This window comes from Carya illinoinensis, chromosome 1 (assembly GCF_018687715.1).
Source record: "Carya illinoinensis cultivar Pawnee chromosome 1, C.illinoinensisPawnee_v1, whole genome shotgun sequence".
Lineage (NCBI taxonomy): Eukaryota > Viridiplantae > Streptophyta > Magnoliopsida > Fagales > Juglandaceae > Carya > Carya illinoinensis.
The window spans coordinates 45,663,632-45,686,016 of record NC_056752.1 but is presented as its reverse complement, the minus strand read 5'-3'; the positions used below and the strand labels follow the sequence as shown (position 1 = coordinate 45,686,016).

The 22,385-nt window shown below is 32.7% G+C and overlaps 1 protein-coding gene across 1 annotated transcript; it reads left to right on the top strand.

Annotated features, from left to right (window-relative positions):
• The first annotated feature begins 11,293 nt into the window (after positions 1-11,293).
• Positions 11,294-15,556, top strand: LOC122277380 (cellulose synthase-like protein G2). Its single transcript, XM_043087351.1, has 8 exons — positions 11,294-11,981; positions 12,196-12,300; positions 13,170-13,307; positions 13,397-13,609; positions 13,729-13,831; positions 13,960-14,129; positions 14,233-14,580; positions 14,877-15,556. Exons 1-8 carry the CDS (start codon positions 11,382-11,384, stop codon positions 15,429-15,431), a joined length of 2,232 nt encoding a protein of 743 aa, XP_042943285.1. The 5' UTR covers positions 11,294-11,381; the 3' UTR covers positions 15,432-15,556.
• Positions 15,557-22,385: the final 6,829 nt, after the last annotated feature.

The following is a 22,385-nucleotide window of genomic DNA, read 5'->3' as shown; positions in this document are numbered from 1 at the left end:
AAGATGTGCTTCGGCTGAAGTCAAATAGTGGCTAATGTAAAGTTTATTTCATTTAGTTGGTAATCTTTCTTGAGTCATTGGTGCAGTTACGTTGGTGTTTCAACAGCATTCTCCGGACAGGTACACTTTAAAAACCCCCATTGCCTTTAAAATCCCATTGCTGCTGTAAGGTTGGTTTGGTATATAATCAATGTAATCATGAACATTTGGTGGATAATCTACGCACAACTCATCTGATAAGTTATTTATAAATAATAATGGATTGAAATTAAATGAATGGACATAATTTATAAATAATAAAAGAATTATTCAATTAATATGAAATTAATTATATTTTAAAAAAAATTGTTAATTTGAATTTAAAAATAAGGACAGTGATTTTAACTTTTCGGAGGGATCTCATCTTTTAGTGGACGGAATTTGATCTTGAAGAGTCTAAAACAGTACTATAGAACTGTGGGTGTGTCAGAGTACGGGGCTAGGAGGACTGTTGTGTCATTGTGAGGCTTGAAGCGTTGGTTTCAGAAATGGTTTTGGTCTCATAAATGTCAAAAATGTATTGGTCTCAGAAATGTTTTGGTCTCATAAATGTCAAAACTGTATTGGTCTCAGAAATGTCAGTCTATAATCATCTCAATGAACAGTTTTGAAATAGGAAGGATATAGGAATGGTCAGGTGAAAACTTAAATTTAACTTCAGTCAATCAAATTCCGCCACGCAGCAAATTTATATTTATATCTGGAAAAACCCTGACCATTTTTTTTAATAATTAAGAAAAAATTATTTAATATTATTACAAATTTTTTATATAGTTTAAAAATATTTAAAAGTATTAAAAATGATTTAAAAAATAAAAATTTTTTTTAACTAACGATGACTCCCAATGGCGCCTCTGGTACCTTCCTTATATCTATATGTAACATATTCTCTTTTTACGGTTAATTCAAATACAATTTTTAAATATAATATAATTTTTTTTTTGTAAAAAAGTAAATTTTACTAATAGAAAATGGTTTTTTATACTTTTTAAATGAAGGAAGGCTCTATTGCCTGTGTATGGATCATCTCAACTATGATTTCCATGGCTGGCTATTTCGTTTGCTCATTAATGTTGTGTTCCTTCATTAATGGTGTTCATGTCGTACTCCGGCAATGTTGGTATCTGAGTATGGGCGATGCCACGGAGCCCACGAGTTGAACCGATAATCGACCGATCACGTGATTTTTTCATTAATGGCCCTGCCCGAGTTGCATTTTCACCATCCCCTAGAAGTATTTAAAAAAAACAAAAGGAGGAGAGAACAAGAACTAGAAATTAAAAAGAGAGAAACCATTTCCTTTGTACCTCTGCCCGATACCCATTTTCACCCTTCCACCTCCATTTTCATCATTCCCCCATCGGTACCCACCCCTCCCCATCCTTCCATCCCTGCGGCAGACATTTTCCAAACACTTAAGTTATCACGCAATCAAAACAGAGTATTCAAATATCGGATTCACACAAATCTTCATCAAACTTCCGAACACTTCCAATTGAAACAACCTTCCATTAAGAATTGGTCGATCCGGTTACAAAAAAAAGTGGTGATAACATCTTCCGGTAATCACAATTTTTCACATCACATTAAAAAATTGCAGCTCTGCATTGCATGCAACTCACGTTCGATTCGGTTTTTGGGATTCCCTTTATTTATATTACATTCATGATAATGATGATAGCATGGACACGCTGAGGAGAGAGTGTTTCCGCGTAATGAACATGGAAATCGAGACGGCTTGACTGTACCAAAATATTTGACATGCTTTGTGTTTAAACTCATTAACCAAACGACGCAAAGTATCCAGCGGTTTGGACTTTGGATACGTAGTGTGCACGCAAAGTTATGTTCTCAATGTAATGATTCAAATCTTCAACTTCTTGTCTTGTGAATCACATTTTGAGAGTGCTATCAGTGGGTTCAAAACTTCAAAGGTATAAACTTGTATTTGCAATATTATCCATCAGCTTCTACTCACATTTTTTTTGAATTTTTTTTTATAGAAAGATTAAGAAAACTATGTTTAATTATATTGTAAATTTTATTCATTTTTTAAAAATATTTAAAAGTGTTAAAAAATAATTTAAAAAAATATTTAAAAGTGTTTTTTTTTTTGTTTTTTTCATATAATTTTTTAACACTTTTAAATAATTTAAAAAAATAAATAAAATTCACAATATAATTAAACATAATTTTTTTAATCTTTCTATAAAAAATTTTCAAAAAATAAAAAATAAACAGGACAAATGAACGGAATTTCCGAGATCCCTATCATCTCCCCTTTGGTAATATTTTGACTTTTTAACAGCTATCATTACCCAGCTAATATACTATTAAATGAGATTTATCTTATTTAATTTTATGTTATTTTATCTAATTATTATAATTTTTATTTAAAATAATTTAATTTTTTGAAATTTTTGAATAAAAATTATATTTAAATAATATTTATTTTATTTTTAAATTTTATTTCTTATCATCCCCGTAATCAAACGAGGTATTGGAAGCTTAATTTCATGACTTTGTTACAAACACGCAACGCAAGAAAAAAGCGGCCTAAAGGTCCAAGACAGACTTTTTACATGAAAAATTTTGAATAACATTTTTCCCACAAGATCTTTATTAAAATAGTATCTTTCTCTTAATGATGATCAGATTCTTTATCCATTGTATCAAATCACAGAGGAAACAACTTCTCATTTGTTACTTAGTTGCTATCTCTCAAGAATCTTTTGGATATAATCTTTTTGACCTCTAAACATTGAACTCTCAGCTGGAAATGATATCATTAATTAGATTCAAATTATCTTGGATCCAGGAAATAATCTAAGTCTTGATCTGAATAAAATTCTAAGTTTTCAATTTTTTACTATTCTTGTTATGGACTGTGTCTAGTTTTACAGAAATCAAATAATCTATGGATCCCAACCAATTCCCTTAGATCATTTTGTAGCTAGAACGTTGACACTCTATCAAGAACATAAGTATGCCTGGGATTTTAGGATTTCTCAAGAGAACCCCACTTGGAAACCCCTTGATGTTGGACAAATTTATGAATTATTTGATGTTTCAACTAAAAAAAATGGTAACACAGCAGCAGCTGTTTGTAGGAATTACCTTGGCAATATTCTAAATTGCATTACAGAATTCTCTCCTATTTGTAATCTAAATAGTGGAAAAGCTCTAGCGTCTTTTATTGGTATCTCTATGGCAGCAGAAAGATAATGGAATAATGTAATTATTGAAGGAGATTCATATGTGGTAATTTCAGCTCTTAATAATTCACAGAATATTTCAAATTAGACTATTAAAAGAAGAATAGGGGATGCAAGAATAACTCTCAACAACTTTGATAAATAAAAAGCAGTTAAAATATATCAAATTTAGAATCGGTGCGCGTATATTTTAACATAATAGACATCTTTAAATAATCTTTTTAGAGAAATATCCCTTAACAAATTTTCAAACTATGCTAGAATTTTATAGTGACAAGGACCCACCATAAGTTTCAAGTTTAATTATGTTGTAATGTGTTTCATTTTAAACTTATACTCATGTAATGAACTTTTATTTCAGTAATAGAGGTATCACTGTTTGGAAGAAAAAAATAAAAAAAGAAAAAAGCGGCCTAAGAGCATTCACATCTCATTCTCTATAAAATTTCCTATAATTTAACTAAAAAGTATATTTTTTAAAATTTTTCTCTAAATTTTACTCATCTTTTAAAAACCTCCTACATCCAATTCCTTATATTTTCTCTATTTTATTAAAATAATATTTCTTTATTATTTCTTTATTACATTTTTCTCTCACCTCCTTTTATAAACTTAATTACAAATAATTTTATCAATATAAAAATAGTTTAGAGATAAACAGTAGGTTTCTATTGTAACAATTCCATCCCTAAATTTTAAAATAAAAAATGAGATGGGAAATAGTTTAGAATGAAATCCATAAATATTTCTTTAAATTATAAAAAATTTGATGTTTAGAGAATTAAATATGGATGCTCTAATAATTGCTTTGCCATTCAACGTATCGAGTCTTACCGGAAAGTACCCCCAGGCGGCTTGCACGGCAGTCAAGCCGCCCAACAAAAACAAGACAAAACAAAAACCGACTGCACCATGATGGTGACCTCCGTCAAGCAGATCGCATCCCAGTGTTTTTTAAGCACCTTCTAATTATGCTCTTCTTGCTGGCTGATTAACACGTGTTCACAATTCGACTACTGACTAGACTTAGCAAGAAATTCCAGGATGACTCAGCAATTGCCCCTTCCTCCCATCATATCCCACGCAGGGGAAATAACAAAATCATATACCGATTAACACGTGTCATAATTAACGAAAAGTAATAAATAAACAATAAAACAATACATAGAAATAAACTAGAATTAAAAGAGACTTTATTATAATAGGTAAAATGCTGCATTCTACTATACTCCCTTGCCCAAAACGGTACACTTGATGGTAGTCCAGAACCTCTACATCCTCAACTAAATACTATATCTTGCATCTACTCAACCTCCAACAAATGACATCACCTCACAATAGAATCATGACACCCAAGAGCTGACTGTACAGATACGGATTCAGAAATGATAACACATGGTTTCAGACTGGAATCCTATTTGTTTCTTTTCACATATTAATTAATAATTAAAAAAATATGTTTTTTTTAAATATTTAAAGAATATATTGAAAAACAAAAAAAAAAAATTACACTGTAAGATTCTATGTACGACCGTAGAGTCACTCGATACCAACTATGGTATTAAAAACAAAACAAATATTTATTTAATTTTACTACTATGCTGTAAAAAAATTATATTTATTATTCTTATATTATATTACATATAATTTATATATATATATATTTTTTTTTTCTTTTAAAATGGACTTCAATTCATTACTGAATGAACGAAGTTACAGCTGTGACCAATAATTACGGGTAACAAACCCCGATTACAAGCCAACTAACCCTCGGTTGTACGCTCCCCCGTACACAATTTCTATTATGCCGGACTGTGTCTAAAAACTTCTAAGCTCTCCAATGACGACACAATACTGAGATGCAAGACTCTGATAAAACAGAAGTGTCCATCCCGACTCGTCTGCGAGAAAAAACAACACAAACCATCCTCACCCTCTATAAGAGGAGATGACTCACAACCCCATCCTCAAAAGAGGAGAGGACTCACAACCCCCTTCCTCAAAAGAGGAGAGGTATTACCCATTTCAAAAATATTTATTCAGATCTAAAATAAAACAACATAATAGACACTGAAAAAGCAAATTAAAAAAAAACACTATGCCGTACGCCCACTCGCCATTCGCCCAACTTTCTGCCCATCGGTTTCTGTTAGCACCCATCACGCACACGTAGCCTGCACCACGCAATTCTTGCACAATGGTTTCTGACAACAAACCAACCAAAACAGAGCCACTTCCTGCCTTCGGTTTCCTCCCCGTCACCGTCGCCAGCCCACAATCACAAAAACCACCCATACTCCACTTCGGCTAAACTAAACGGAGACAGAGACGAAATCCAAAACCAAAACAGAGACGAAACCGAGGCTTATTCCAGACACCCAAACAAAAAAAACCAGATCTAGCACCCGGACTCCATCTAAACAACCAAAAAGAAAACAAAGAAGGACTAAGCCAAACCCTGCAACACCCGGTTTCCGCCACCAACCAAAGGAGTGACCACCATGAGTTGCATTTAAACTTCATCTAAACAACCAAAAAATGAAAACGATTTCTGGCCATCATCCTAAGGAGTGACCGCTATGAGATACACCCGGACTCCACCCCAAAACCCCTTTAAACCTCCATGCAGCACGGCATACACCCCAAAAAAACAATCCCTGTTTTCCATGGTTAAAACAGAGCTCCTAAACCCCACGGGAAATACCCCAAACCAAAATGAAAAAAAACATCTCCAGGAGCAAATCACCCGAATCAATTCATACGGACATCCAAAGAGAGATCTCCAAAAACCAGAAAAAACCGAAAGCAGAAAAAAGAAAAGGACAACCACCGTTTGACTGCGTGAAGCCATCCGCCGTGAGCTGCGCCCGAGATCCACCCCGGAGAAGCTTTATCCCCTTTATGCATCTCGGCATGCGTCCCCAAACAACTTCTGTTTTCCATGGAAAAGCAGAGTTCTATACCCCGTAGACAAACACCCCAGCCAGCATGTAAAATCCATCTCCACGAGCAAGCTCCAAGACCAGCTCACACCTTAAAACCTCAAACCTATCCCCTCAGAAGACCAAAAGAATAAACGGTCAAGAACACCTGCCTGTCGAATCCGAAACCCTTCACCTCCACCATGGAATATATCTCCACCCAGCCGGGTGATTTGTTGAAGAAAAAAGGCTCGGCAACAACGGCTGGTCATCGGTCTCTCAATGGACATCAACTCAGCCAAACAACTTTTATTCTCAACGGAAAGTGTTAACTCAAAACAGAAAAATGAAAACGATGGAGGAGGGAGGGAGGAGGAGCCGAAGCTCCACCTCCCTCAAACGGCTTCCCTGAAATTTTCTAGAGAGAAGGGAGAGTTTCTCTCACTAGGGTTTCTAGTACTTACCCTTGAAACAAGTTATTTTATATATATATATGAATAATACTAGTAAGGGGGTTACGTGCACGTATGACCCTTACATGTATTACTTGGTAGGAGAAAAAAAAAACCTATTAAAAAGTAAAATTTTTTCATAGAAGTAGATTATAGTAGCAATTCATCCAACAAGTATTAAAATTAAGTAAAATATTCTAAATAAGAATACATTATTATCTCATAACAGAGTATCCCAAAAGTGTCACAAAAACTCTTTAATACAGATTTTGAGCAGCATATACAAGACATTTTTTTTTTTAAATTAACAAAAAACACTTAAAAAGTCATATTTATTTTCTCTTTATCCAACACTGCCATTGGCTATAAGGTGTATCTGTTGCCATAACAACAACATAATACTTTGAATTCAAATCCTTGATCTCTTCACCTTCTCAGATATCCGAATAACAGGAACAAAGCAATCCAATCCATCCACAACCCAACTTTCTGAATTGGAAGCTTTGTTGTGTATTATCATAGTCAACAAGAGTACCGGTGCCAAAAGCACCAAGAGTACCGGATGCGCATGCCATATTTTTCCTTCGGATCATCTTCAAGTCTTACTACAGTAACATCAAAATACAAATTCTTAAAAGTCAAGTCTGCCCAATTGGAAATTTCTAGGCAAGTCATATTGGAAATTTCTATCATCCAATTGCAGCCTCTTTGGTATCTCATTTACTATATAGAAATGATATTCTTATTTTTGCTAATGGTGGGAAGGGTCTATTAGAAATTTGGTTACTGCTCTTGAGATGTATGAGAAGTAGTTGGGTCAAATTATCAGTAAGGCGAAGTTAGCATTATTTCTTTCCAAATACATTACCCCAGCTCGTAAACGTAGTTTATTGAGAATCACAGATTACATGGAAGGTAAATTCCTAATTACGTTTTTGGATGTGCCTTTAGTTTCTGAAAATTTGACTTCTCAGATCATAGAACCTCTTGTGGAGAAGATCAGAAAGAAAATTGTACCGTGAAAATTTAAGTAGCTCTCGCAAGGTGGAAGATTGATTTTATTAAGACATGTGTTGTCTAGCATGCCTATACATTTGCCATCAGTCATTAATGTTCCGCTGGTCACTGTTTCTCGTATTAACTCTCTTCTTGCTAATTTTTTATGGGGAGAGGTGGAAGGTAAAAGGAAGATTCATTGGTGCTCTTGGGAGAACGTTTGTAAAGCTACCTCGGAAGGGAGTATGGGTTAGAGAGACCTTAAAGAAGTTTAGAAATCTCTTCTTATGAAATTTGCCTTCAGATTGCTCACTTCTAATAATTTATGGTCAGGTTTTTTCAGAGCCAAATATTGCAGAAATGAACACATACTAGTAAGGAATGGGAGACCAAATGACCCTCAGTTTTGGAGATCTATGGTAACCATCATCCCAGAAGTTATGGACAATATTAAAATTTTGGTGCAATGTGTAAACTCTTCATTTTGGTTTGATAGGTGACTTCCATGGGAATTTTGTATAATGTGCCGGTTGGTAAAAGACGTCAGGACGTATTCATTTGAAAGCATGTCCTTGATGGTAAGTTCTCAACAGCAACAGCATGGAAGGCAATGAGAAGCTGAGGTGATAATTTTGTGTGGAATGATTGGTTTTGGCATTCCTTATTGCCCAAAAGAGTATCAATTTGTCTATGGAAAGCCTGGTGCAAATGCTTGGTAGTAGATGATAGAGTTCAGGCCAAAGGCATATCAATGGCTTTGGTGTGTGATTGCTACGTGCAAAGAAGCTAGGAAAACATTGATCACATTTTGTTTTTAGGTTAGGTGACCTCAGGTTTGGTGTCGGGCTAGTGTGGTGTTGGGGATACCTTTCTAGCGGGTTCTTCCTTGGAAAAATAGAGTTACAAACTGGTTCTACTATGCTTGAAAATCTTCTATCAAAGGCATTTTAATCTGATTGATTATGTGCTTGATTATGTGGTGCCTCTGTAATAGAATATGCAAAGCAAGAATGGAAGGAGTACAACAAAGTGCTGATCAAATTTGGAGAAGTGTTCGATATTGGAAATTGAAGACGCCAGGGACATTTCTATTACGAAAGAATTTCAAATTTAGCAACAGAGTGTTTGTGCCAAGCTTGGAAAAACATCTCATGGGCTAAACCTACTATGGGTGAATAAAATTTAATTGTGATGGTAGCTATAGGGGCAATCCGAGTACTTCAGGAGGTGGAGGTATTATTCGAGATTGCCATGGCATGACGAAATTAGCTTTTTCAAGTTATTTTGGTAATGGTACGAACAATAGTGTGGAATTAAAAGTAATCCTAAATGGAATTCGTTTGTGCAAACAACTTCTTTATTTTAATGTGATTATTGAAAGTGACTCTTGAATTGTTGTTGATTGGCTACGAAAAGGTAGATGTACCTTGTTGTATTTTTGGGATTTTTGGGTCTTCCTTCCTTTTGACATTATTTCGACCTTTCTATTTTTATAAGCTTATTTAGCTTGATTTTGACTTGGTTTTTATGTTTTTCCTAGGCTTGTCTGGTGGTTATTTAGGCTTTTTTAGAGTTTTTATGATTTTCTTATCTAGACCTGTTTAGACTTGTTCTTATTAATAGGCTTATTTAGATTTGTTTCCTAATTTGGTTTTATTTTTTGTTGTTGTTGTATTTAGGAGAGTTTTTATTTTCCTTATATGTAATCTCTTAAATACTTGATTTGTAATCATGGTATTTATCTGCTATAAGTGAAAACATATTAATAAACTTGAGAAGGGGTCAAGAGATGAGTGGCTACTGGCTCTTTGGAAAAAAAAACTCTGCCCAATTCTTCTATCTACAAGTTTTTGAATACAACGCAAAAATGATATTGTACCAATTAATTAATTATTAAGATCATCATGTAATTCACGTACAATTTATGAATAAATTTGTGTAGAGTACTGTACATTTAAGACTATAACATATATTGCATCATGCATGTGATCAAAAGTTGGGAAAAGGAAATTTGAGATTATATCCTAATCACATGCAATTTTAGCTTATCCTAATACCTTTCTAAACTTATCTGGACAAGGTATTTGAAGTTAAGAAAATGCTTCTTGAACCGAAAAATTGCTAGAAAATTTTGATCGATTGTATTTTTTATTTTTTTATTTTTATACTTTTATTTAATAATTAAGAAAGTAGTTATTGGTGAATTGATATATATTTTTATTTTTTAAAAATACTTAAATATGTATAAAAAATGATTAAAAACAAAACAAAAAAATAAAAAGCTAATATATATAACTTAATTAATTATGAATGAATAAGGATAGAGTAAACCTCCTACTATCGTTTTACTTTTTTTTTTTTTTAATTTAATGATTAAATAAGTAAATATTTGTGAAATTGTATATTTTTTTAATTTTTTTAAATGATTAAATATGTTTAAAAAATATTTAAGATAAATAAAAATTTTAAATATATTATAATAATAAAGAGGTAGGAAGTATACCATCGTACATTAATTGTTCCGTGGCCAAGTAGTCTGGTAGAAAGAAACCAATATCTGTGGTTCTTCTTTCAAAATTCAAAAAAATCTAGGGTTCTGATAGGCAGCAAACAAAACTGACAATTCTATCCCGCAATCTTCTCATCAACCGGCTAATCATCTCCTTATCCTGATAAGGTCACACCTATATTTTAAAAAAATCTTATAAAAGTAAAACCTTTTTATACGTAAGGTTGATCATTTTTTTAATTTAATATTTCTTTATACATAAAATTTATAATTTTTTTATAAATATATCTAAATTTATATTAACAATTAAATATATTTAAATTCATTTTAAATAAAATTTATAAAAATTTACTCTATCATTATAATTTATTATTATTTATAAAAAGACTCAACTTATCAATCGCAGCTTAGCTTACTATTCAAACCGACCTTAGAGGAAAATTTCAATCCTGAAACAAAATTTCTATGCTCTATCATCGAGAAGTAGAAAACACAGCCCACCACTCAGTAGGAAGAGACAAAGGCACCGTTTAGATACAAAACAGTTCATCTTATATTATTATAATAATTTTTTATAAAATATATAATAAATAATTCAATTTTTTAATTTTAAAATAATAATAATATTAAAAAAAATAATATTCTAATACTATTTTATTTATCTTCTATCTAATATTTTTTTATGAGTTTTACTATATACAAATACAGTTATATACTAATCTGTATATCAATATTAATTCATTCAATCTTAAAATTTAAATTAACACTATTTTTAATAAAATTTATTCTTTATTAATCACATCACATTAATATATAAATTAATACACATTTATATTTATAATTATATTTTTCCTGCTTTTATAACTTTTCAAACCCCACCGAAATCAAAAGCAACAGGGTCGGTCAAGAGGAGCAGAAACCAACAGCGACGAAAAGGTAATAGAGTCGACCAAACCCACCCATCACTGCCATTATTTTGTACGTAGAAATAAGATATGTGGTAGAAAAGAATTTGAAATTAAATATATATATTTTTTTACTTATAAATTTTATAGTTATGAATTGTTAACGATTCTAAATATCATTTAAGAATGATAACCAAGAATATCGAAAAAACAAAAAATGATAACCGAGAATATATTATATATATATGTGTGTGTATTTATGTTGATCCTTCGCAGGCTGTAATGTTCATCCAACTCGGCCCCGAACCGAAAAGTCTTTCCAGCAGAGAGCATTGAAGCAAGCAATGGATTCCCTCCCTCTCCATGTCTGTCATGTCCACAAACTATCGATTCTCCTGAACAGAGCATACTCACTTGTCCACTCCACGGCTTTGGCTTTCTTGATTTACTACAGAGTCTCTTTTATCTTCCAAGATCTTAACACCAGAGCCACGCCAGGGCTAGTACCATGGCTTCTTGTGTTCGCTTCTGAACTTCTCCTCTCTTTTATATGGCTCCTCGGCCAAGCTTTTAGATGGCGTCCCGTTACTCGGACAGTCTTTCCAGAAAAATTACCGGAGGACGATAAGCTCCCTGCCATTGACGTGTTCATATGCACCACAGATCCAGATAAAGAACCAACTGTGGAGGTGATGAACACTGTGTTATCAGCCATGGCGCTGGACTACCCGCCCGAGAAGCTTAATGTGTATCTTTCAGATGATTGTGGGTCTCCTCGGACTTTGCATGGTATGAGGGAAGCTTGGAGGTTTGCAAGGTACTGGCTTCCTTTTTGTAGGAGGTATGGAATCAAGATCAGGGGTTCAGAGCCTTATTTCTCGGCTCTATCGGGTGATGGAAGTTTCGGGAGTTCTGAGTTCACGACAGAGCGCCAGAAAATTAAGGTTAGCTCTCCCTGCGTGTGTTTTGATCTTTTGTTTTGCTGGGGGTGGGGGAGTTTTGGAAAACTATAGACAATCAGCCGGTTTACCAGCCCACAACCTACATGGCAACAAGTGAACCCGGCTTGCCCTAAACGCCCCCATCTCATGTTAGATATCTTCCATCCTGAAAATCGTGTTTCAGCAGCCATAGTTGACAGGGAAGATATTGGTGCAGGAAAGGTACGAGATGATGAAGGACTCTATAACAAAGGCAAGAGAAAGAGGCGGGCAAGGCCATAGTAGGAGCAGTACTGCTGGAGATCACCCTTCTGTCATTGAAGTATCACAACTCCTTTTTTTCATCTTCTTAGATAGTACCAAAGTTGTTTTGCGGGATTACAATTTATTTGGGTAGTCAATCATTATTTTCTTTTTAATAGGCAATTTGTAAGAGGGTAGCCTACTATATATGTTCCTAACGAAAATTCCTAGTACACAAGGATGCACATGGACTCGGCCTGTATGAACAATACATTTACTGTTCATAATAGGAGTCTGTGTACAAATCGAAACCCATGACTCTAAAGACGGGATCTCATCGGGTCGCAAGGTCCCTAAAATGGAGTTCCATTCCATTTTCCCGTCACTTGAGTTTTAGCAGTATTCCTGTTCGAAGGCGAAAGTTTGAATTGGTAGAAAGATAAATGAATCCTTATAATATTTATTGATGGATTTTTTTAAGTATTTTAAACAATATCATATGAGTAATAAATACTATAAAATTTATTAAAAGTAGAGATAATTCTTTTTCGCTTTTAAAATTTATTTATAAAGAAAAACAAAACAGTTTGAATGCGCTGTTCTATATAAAAAAGGCAATCAAACAAAAAGGTAAGATCCGTATCGGATCTAAATTTGTTTTTTGTCGGCACAATTTATTAACTTAGTAGGGTACTTTCAACGACTTCCATTAAAAAGTATTAGTAGTGTTGACAGGGATGGCCCATGACGATTTAAGTCTAATCCGGTCAAGTTTTGCTCCCACATTATGCCCAATTATTTCCTCTATTTTCTGGATTTCCCGACAAATCTTGCGTCTTAATCGTTTCCACTCATATACAGGCCGGCTGCCGGCTACAGGGACTTTTTGAATAAAAAAACATGAGTTTCTTCATTTCTATGCACAATTAATTTCTCCGAGGTTTTCAGGTGATGCAAGATGAGTCTGATGGCACACTTGATGTGCTAGCAGCTGACAAAACCAAGATGCCTCTCCTCGTCTACGTTTCTCGTGAGAAAAGGCCTTCTCATCCCCACCATTTTAAGGCTGGAGCTCTCAACGTCCTTGTATGAATTTCTCCTCCTATTGTTTTGTAAGTTCATTGAGTTTGCACCATGAGTGTATAAAAACCTCGAGACTGCTAATTTTTTGGCAGCAAAGGGTGTCAAGTGTGATAAGCAATTCGCCCTACATACTAGCGCTGGATTGTGACATGTACTGCAGTGACCCGACTTCAGCAAGGCAAGCAATGTGTTTCCATCTTGATCCTAACATCCCACCCTCGCTCGCTTTTGTTCAATTCCCTCAGAGATTCCACAACATCAGCATGAGCGACGTCTATGACAGTCAGCTGAGAACACTGTTTTCGGTATGGGAATAGAATCTGAGCGTTAACTTACATATGAATATTAGAGCCTTCATTAATAAGAAGTAGGTCAAGACAGATTTTTTCACTAAAAGGTACAAAACTTCCTCTAACCGTTTTAGATACCATGGCAAGGCCTAGACGGGCTTCAGGGACCTGTGTTGTCCGGTACGGGCTTTTATATCAAGCGGGTTTCGTTATATGGAAGTACCATAAATATTGCAGGTTTGCTGGATTTCTTTCTAATCTACTGCTGATGAATTCAGAATTACTACGTATATATTCTGCTTATCTCCAAATCCATCACCTCCTGCTTGTATGAAAAATTCTTACTAATCCACTTCAATTTGTAGACATGGATCTCGAGGAACTTAAACAGTCATTTGGTTCATCCAATGAATTAATCAAATCCGTTCGCCGAATCTACGAGTCAAATTTGATGGACGATCAGGATGGTTTGCAAAAAGTGACTCAATTATTGGCCTCCTGTTCGTATGAAACCGACACCAAATGGGGAAAAGAGGCAACTACTTCACATAATATTATTTTTGATCTTCACAATGTTTGAATTGCTGATGATGATGGACGGCATTTCACCTAAACATATTTGGATTTCTGCTTGGCAGGTTGGTTTCTTGTACGATTCTGTGGTGGAAGATTACTTTACAGGGTTCAGGTTACATTGCAATGGTTGGACTTCCGTTTATTGTGATACATCGAGGCCACAATTCTTGGGAAGTGGTACCACGAATTTGAATGACGTCTTAATTCAAGGGACCAGATGGAGCTCCGGGTTGATAGATGTCGGTTTCTCAAAGTTCTGCCCTCTTATATATGGACCAACCAGAATCTCCATTCTTGGGAGCATGTGCTATGGAGAACTTGCATTTTTCCCTCTTTATTGCTTGCCATTATGGTGTTTTGCCACTATTCCTCAGCTCTGTCTTCTCAATGGAATTCCCTTGTACCCTAAGGTAAGAACACGTACCCATATATTCATTAATGCTCTCTTATATACAATTCTTTTAGAAAAAATCTAATTGAAGGATAATTATGCATTAATATGTGTATTAATTTAATGTGAATGGTAAAAAAATAAATTTTATTGAAAATAATATTAGTTATAAATTTTAAATATAAATGAATTAGTATTGGTACACAAATTAATATATGATTTTACTTAAATATAGTAAAACTTATTTTAGGACATAGAAGGTTCTCGTAACCGGCCTGATATTAAGATTTTTGTTGTTGCATGTGTCATGCACAGGTCTCAAGCTCCTTTTTTGTTATTTTCGTGTTCATATTTGTATCGGCCCTTTCTAAACATTTATATGAGGTCCTATTAACCGGAGGGTCATTCCAAACCATGAAAAATGAACAAAGAATATGGATGATCAAGTCAGTGACATGTTACTTGTATGGAAGCTTAGATGCTATTATGAAGAAGATGGGTTTGAGGGAAGCGAGTTTCTTTCCAACCAACAAAGCTGCAGACGAAGAACAAGTGAAGCTTTACCAAATGGGAAAGTTCAATTTTGATGCGTCAAACATTTTTCTTTTTCCTATGGTTGCTATAATAATTTTAAACATGGTTGCCTTCGTTGGTGGACTTCTCCGAATCATGTTTGTCGGCGATTGGGACAAGATACTTGTGCAAGTTTTCATCTCATGCTATATCTTAATCATGAATTTCCCACTAATCGAGGGGATGATTAAAAGGAAGGACAAGGGACGTGTTCAACCATCGGTCACTCTATTGTCTGTTATTGTATCAATTATTTTCTCCTTTTTAGGATCTATTATTATCTCAATTGTTTGGTGAGATGGTAGATTACTATTTAGCTTGTGTTTATGTTGTGTTGATCATGTCAACCAGCCAAATCTTGGTATGTATCAAAGGATCTCCCTTTATTATTAATTAGAGACTCCTCCAAATCTTATTATTTATGTTGTCGTGAATAAGCTTCGGCCTACCTCTTGAGAAAACAGGATGATTAACTTTATTTTCCACTTAAAACAAACTTTATTTATTTATTTTTTAAACAGAATATACCCAGTAAATTTGTTATGGGATATAAGTCAAATCCATTCAAATAAATTAAAAAAATTCAAGCAATCTACTTTTGTATATATATATATATATATTATATAAAGAATATTGCTAGTTATAATATTAAAGTATACAAGTGTCATACTTTTTTTTATAAAGGATTGTAGGAGATTTGTATATTTGGAATTTGTATAAATCATTACTCATATTTTAATAGGAGGGGAGATGTTTTATGTTATCTATTTAATTGGTAGGCTTCTCCTAATGCGATACAGGTATAAGCCTAAAGTGTATAAGTCTCTCGCTTCTTTTGTAAACAAAATGACTGTGTACAATTTGTATATTTGAAATTTGTACAAATTATTACTCATATTTTAGTGGAGGACATTTTTTTTATTATCTATTTAATTGGTGAGAAATGCTGGAAGAAAAATTTACACCATGCATGTAATGCCACCAATTTTCTAAATATTGGAGGTGATTCTATTGACGTAACAAATGGTAACTTAATCAAGAAATATAAAAAGAACTAAAAATTTAAATTGAGTTCAAAATATTAAACTAACTCAAACTATTGGTACATAAAAACAACACATATAAAATTCATATTATTCCGTGATGACACTTTTTTCATCACTTTTGTTCTCTTATTGTCGTGCTCTTCTTTGACATTTATAAAGTAAAATTTTGCAGATGGAATATAAGTCCACAGCATGATAAGTAAAAATGATTAATTCGGGTGTAACATATGAGCCTCATAAAAATAATTTAATAAGAAAATATAAATGATAACTAAAATCATGAGATAAAATTTTTTTACTGTATAAACACACTTCCAAAAATACCTCGGGAAACTACCCCTTCAAGGGTAGCTTCCTTCTCGTAAAACTCATTTTCATTGGGATCCATACTTTATTAATTTTCTTCGGTTATCCTTTCATTTTTTTTTTTAATATTTATATCTTCTCATTTTCTTCAATATAGTTAGCCTCCCAAACATAATTGGGTAACGGTACTATACTATTATAAAATCTATATATCCCTTCACGTAATTTTATTTGACATAAAGTATCAAAGTTTGTCATCTATAAATATGCCATGACTATTTAGTAAGCTGTAAAAGTTTAGGCTCAAGTCACACATTTCATGATATAAAAGTTTGCTTTGAGATATTTTAACATTTTTATGCAATGCAACATAATTTTCTAAACTGTGTACTACATGCTTAAACTAAAATAAAGAATTTAGAAACTTTTAATAAAAATTCCAGTTTAATTAAACCTACTTGTCTCGATACCGCAAGTATAGTCGTATTACTTAAGGACCCATTTAACTCAAGTTGTCACAATTATAATATGCTTTAGCATCAAAAGTACTATCCACTGCAGGTCTTGTGAGAAATGAGAGAGAGGTTCTAAACCAAGGACTAAAATCAGAAGAGTGAAAACCAAGTGAGAGAGGTATGAGCCTATTTATAGGAGAAAAACATACCATTGATCCGATCGAATATTCGGCATCTCCGAAAATTATTTGGCACGTTACAGACGGTGATATGATGATATACATGCATGTGGTGACGAAAATTGGCGATGAAAAATATTTATTGCTACCCATGAACGTTATGCGAAGTTACGAGAGACATAAGGTAATGTACGTGAATGGAGTTGTTGGAAAAGGAAAGTTGCAGAAAAATTTTGGGGAAAAAGAAAAAAATTGGGGAAAAAGGAGGCGGGCCACCATATTGTATACGTTGAACACTGGAGGGAAAAAGATAAGACGTGAAACGGTGCGGCAGCGCCCACTTCACATATTTTTATAAAAGAAATGGGTCGGGCTGGGGAGAAAGGGGCTGGGTATTACAACCTCCATCCTTCCTCCCCAAAATTTGGTTAAGTAACTATCTCCGATCATTCTAATTCAATCACATTATAAAAAAAATATTTTTTTACGTCACTTAGATTGAACATGAAAAGTATAAAATAGTTATGAAAAAAATTTTGACAATTATTTTATATTTTTTGCATCTAATTTAAGTGATGCAAAAAATTATTTTTATTCTAATGTCACTTCTAATCCAAGTCATCATCTTTATTGTTATATTTTGTAATCATTTCTTAACACGTCGAAAATATCCCAGGCCCTATATAGCCTTCCAAGCCCAGCCCAAGAGTGGGATTCTCATCAAGAGAAAATGAATTGAGAAGAAGGAAATGAGGGAATAAAAGGCTGAGAAAAAAAAAAAGGATGTATGTAACATTCCGCTTTTCACGGTTAATAATAAAGTTATTTTTTTAAAAATCTGGGAAGTCGGAGTGTTATTACTAACCTTAACCTTAGTTTAAAAATATTTTATTTTATTATGAAGGAAGCGTCAAGTACAAAAATTTCTTATAGTAAATAGAGTCGTTTTGTATTAAAATACCGAAATAATAAATGAGAGTGAAATGAAGAATTTATTAAAGTTTATCAATAATCTATGCTATACAAATCATAACTTAAAATCTTTGTATATGATATAGGTCAATGTCATGCCTCTCTGGATTATGTCCCTTCCAGAAGCTCTACCTTCATAAATATTATGATCTGGGTGGTTTAAAAATATAAAACAACTAAAATAAGTTGATGACGATGATTCAGTAAGAAACCCATTATAACGTAACCATGATAAATATAATGTTTTCATAAAATTTTTCATGCTGATAATTAAAATCATGATTATTCATACTCATATTTATGCTATGCATGATTTGTCTTGATTTATTTAAATTAATTTATTGATTCGACTTATCAATATACTTAACCTTGTATACGAGATTGTGCATTGGCCCCATGTCCCTCGACTGCAAGGGGAGCCGCTGATATTATTCTGGCATACTATAGTTCACCACGCTTGAGTCCGTGGCTTGCACATCTACTCTGAAACTACATTGGCACCATACATCTGAATAGCTATCTAATTAAACAATTTTAATCTTATCTTGCACTTCATCTTATGAAAGTTTAAGTATCTTATACAACGTAAGACACCTGAGATGCATAATACATATATAACTAATATGTGGAATGAAATATGATAAATGACATGTTTACAATATCATGGCATGTGTGATACATAAATACTGACTTCCAAAGAATTGGTTTTGATAATAATATATAACTAGTTAATGTATGTTAATTCTAATTTATGATTAAGCTGCTTATCTTGTACTGTTATTTTCTAAAATTTTCAACATTAAATCAATCACGGTGCGATAGAGGGACAATGATGGTTGTGAGTAGAAGGAAGGAAAATCCACCATAATAGTAAATAAATCTCCACATAAGGTGATAACTAAAACTCTCTGCATGAAATAATAAACTCTCCACATGAAATAATAACCTCAATTAATAGTAACATAGAACTCTCCAAAATTTGGATCCTTAATCTTATAACTCATACTTGGTGATCAAATCACGTTATCTATAGAACATCAGATTACCACCAATAATCATGAATTACCATACGCCATACATAAATCTATGTCATAACTTCAAAACCCACTAAATTCATTCCCAATTTTCTCATATAAAACTCCACAAAATATAAGACTATTTCAGCATTAATCTTAAAAGCAAAAGGGGTGCTTTGGAAGAGAATAATATAATTAGGGAGGCGAGTTTATTGCCTCGTGATCTACGTGGTTTGTATATAATGGATTGAGTGGGATTGTCAGATATTCGTGTCTCTTGATTGTTGGGCTGTACATAGGGTTTTATTTTATAGCTATTTTTTGGTTTTACGTATGTTTGTCGGGTATTTGGCTATATTGGGAGAGGTTAGTTATGTTGTGGTTGATCTTGTTATCACGGTATTCCTCCTCTACAAGCGAGGGTGTTTTTAATAAAACTAAAGAGGGACCAGTCTGACATGTGATTGTCGGCTCTTTAAAAAATAAAAAAATAACAAAATAAAATTACTCATCTCACTTTTAAAAACTTCCATATCTCACGCGTTAAAGCTCTTTCACATAATAGATGTATGCATCTAAAAATATCTTTGAAACTCGATTAAAACAACAAAACAGTAACAATTCAAAATAGTTACTATAGAAAAGGACATGCATTAGAGAGGCTTTAGCCTAGATTTATTATTATTATTTTTTTAAGTCTTTAGAATCTTCGACGTGGCCGGACTTTGATACCAATTAATAATAAAGTTATTGTTTTAAATAATTAGGGAGCCAAAGCTCTACTACTAATCTTAACATAAAAATATCTTCTTTTATTATGAAAGAGGTACTAAATACAAAGATTTCTTAAAATAAATAGAGTCGTTTTATATTAAAACACTGAAATCATAAATAAGACTATGTAATAGTATTTATTAAAATTTCTCTAAATTTATATTATAAAAATCATAACTTAAAATCTATGTAAACTTAAAAGAGCAATAAATGTATCATTACTCTCCTGCTTATTGACCCTTTCTAGCATAAGTGAAGTGTTTCACTTCTTTTAAGATTTTAAATTATCTAATATTTATAGGCCGGAGATTTCCAATTATTTTCAACTTAGGATCATTTATATATTGTCACTATTAACATATTATGATCATTCAAATTTCGACTCCCTCTTATGTATAGGCTAGTCTTTTCTAAATAAGTAAAATATTTAATGAAATGAAGTAGAATGTAAAATTAATATTTGCATTCAAGACTTATACTCTAATATTATGTTAAATTATGAACTTTTTTTTTAATAAAAAAATTTAGACTAATCAAAAGAAGTAAATTTAATTATTTATATTTATCTTAATTACAATCACATGGCTAAAAAAAATGTAAATCTCGTGCATTGAAAATTATATATATGGTCATATTTTGTTAAATAACTTTGAAATCTTATTATGCAACACGGAGCATTGGAGTGCTGCATGGTTTGTAACTTTGTACTGTTGTTTATTATTTGTAAAGAGGATAAAATGTCTCAAGTCTAAACAAATAGGTCCAGCGCACTAAATGGTACTTACTAGAAGACGACGAAGGAAAGAAAGAGGAAGAACAAAGGAAAAGAAGATGTTAGAGGAAAAAGAATTTTGCCATAAAAAGGCCGGAAAGGAGAAAGTGAAAAGGACAAGGGATGTTAGACAAGGAAAGAGAGATGTGGCCTTGCCTTGATGCACATGGAAAGATGGGAAAACGGCCAAACAACCGTAATGGACTTCTTCTTCCCTCGTAACGGAGTTATAGAGGAAAGACTTCCTCCAATTAATAGATTCCCTATCTCCGGAGTTCTAGAGAAAAGACTTCCTCCGGTTAATAGATTCCCTATCTCTGTCATACAGTGAGGATGATGGGACCTCACAGAAAAATCCGTGCTAGTTGTGCCGGATTTAGTGATGGGACCAACCCATGTCCTTCTCAATTTATTTCCAATTTAACTGCGTCCACATTCATGGATGCAAAGATCTCCATAAGTGTGGAAATCTCGACCTGTAGTGGTGCATGTATGAGTCAGCAGAACCCACTCGTACAAGAAAATATCAATATGAGTGATCAGCATATACCAGTAGTGGTGCATGTACGAGTAATCATCATCAAAACTAATCCAACCCAAACGTTCGGCTTATTAGGATTAATTATCTCAAAATTTCGAGTATACTATCATTATTATCTCAATTGAATTAGATCCTGAAGACCATAAATAAACATTAACATAAATACTGATTTGATGTATATCATATCATAAAAATAATCTCACAATTTAATTTGATTTGATGTATATCATATCATAAAATTATTTTTATGATTGAATAAAATTAATAGATTATATAAAATTATGTCAATTTTTTATATTATTTTTAAATAATTTTATTGTTACTAGTACTACTCCTCGAACATTAATATTACATGAGTGTAACAATCTTTAATACTTTTATAGGATGTTACAAACATTTTAATAACACTGCAATTCATCACCCTGCAATATTTCTTTAGCTCGAGTTATTGTTATTTGTGGTTCTTGTAAGATTAATGTACGAAAGAATTAAGGATTACCCCAGAAAATGTTATATATTACTTGGTTATCAATCGTACGTCCTGGTAATTGCCCTTATTTATTAAAATACAAATTATTTAGTGTGGCTAGCTGGGTGTTTAAGGTTGCTGTTTTATTTAGGATAGTTTTTTTTAATTTTATTTTATTGTTTATGTTTATAATAGATTATATAGATACAATCATTTGTATCTATATTTAAAATAAAACAATAAAAGAATGTTATAAATAGTTGTATTTTTTTTAATTTTATTTTTCATAATTACACCCTTATTCATATTTGTATTGGAAATTATTTTGTTAACCTCATTCATGGTTGTGGGTTTTATTTCTTATTTAAAACCACCAACGTATCAAATCTGTTCACTAATAAACTTAGGCGTAATGGCATAATGCACTCTTTATTAATAATAATAAGAAAGTTTTTAATTGCAAGCCTGACACCATTCAACCAAACTTTGCCATATCAAACATAGATTTTCAAAGAAAGATATTCATTCATTTATAAGTAAATTGTGGAAATGCTAGCGGTTAAATTATAGAAAAATACTTTAGTCACGTATAGATTATTTCACAAAAATAAATTTATAAATTGATGTAACTTAATATGGTAAGTCATAGTTAAACGACTCATTTTAAAACAATTTCCAATGAAAAGCTAAGGACTTGTTTGGACAATTGTAGTATTTCAAA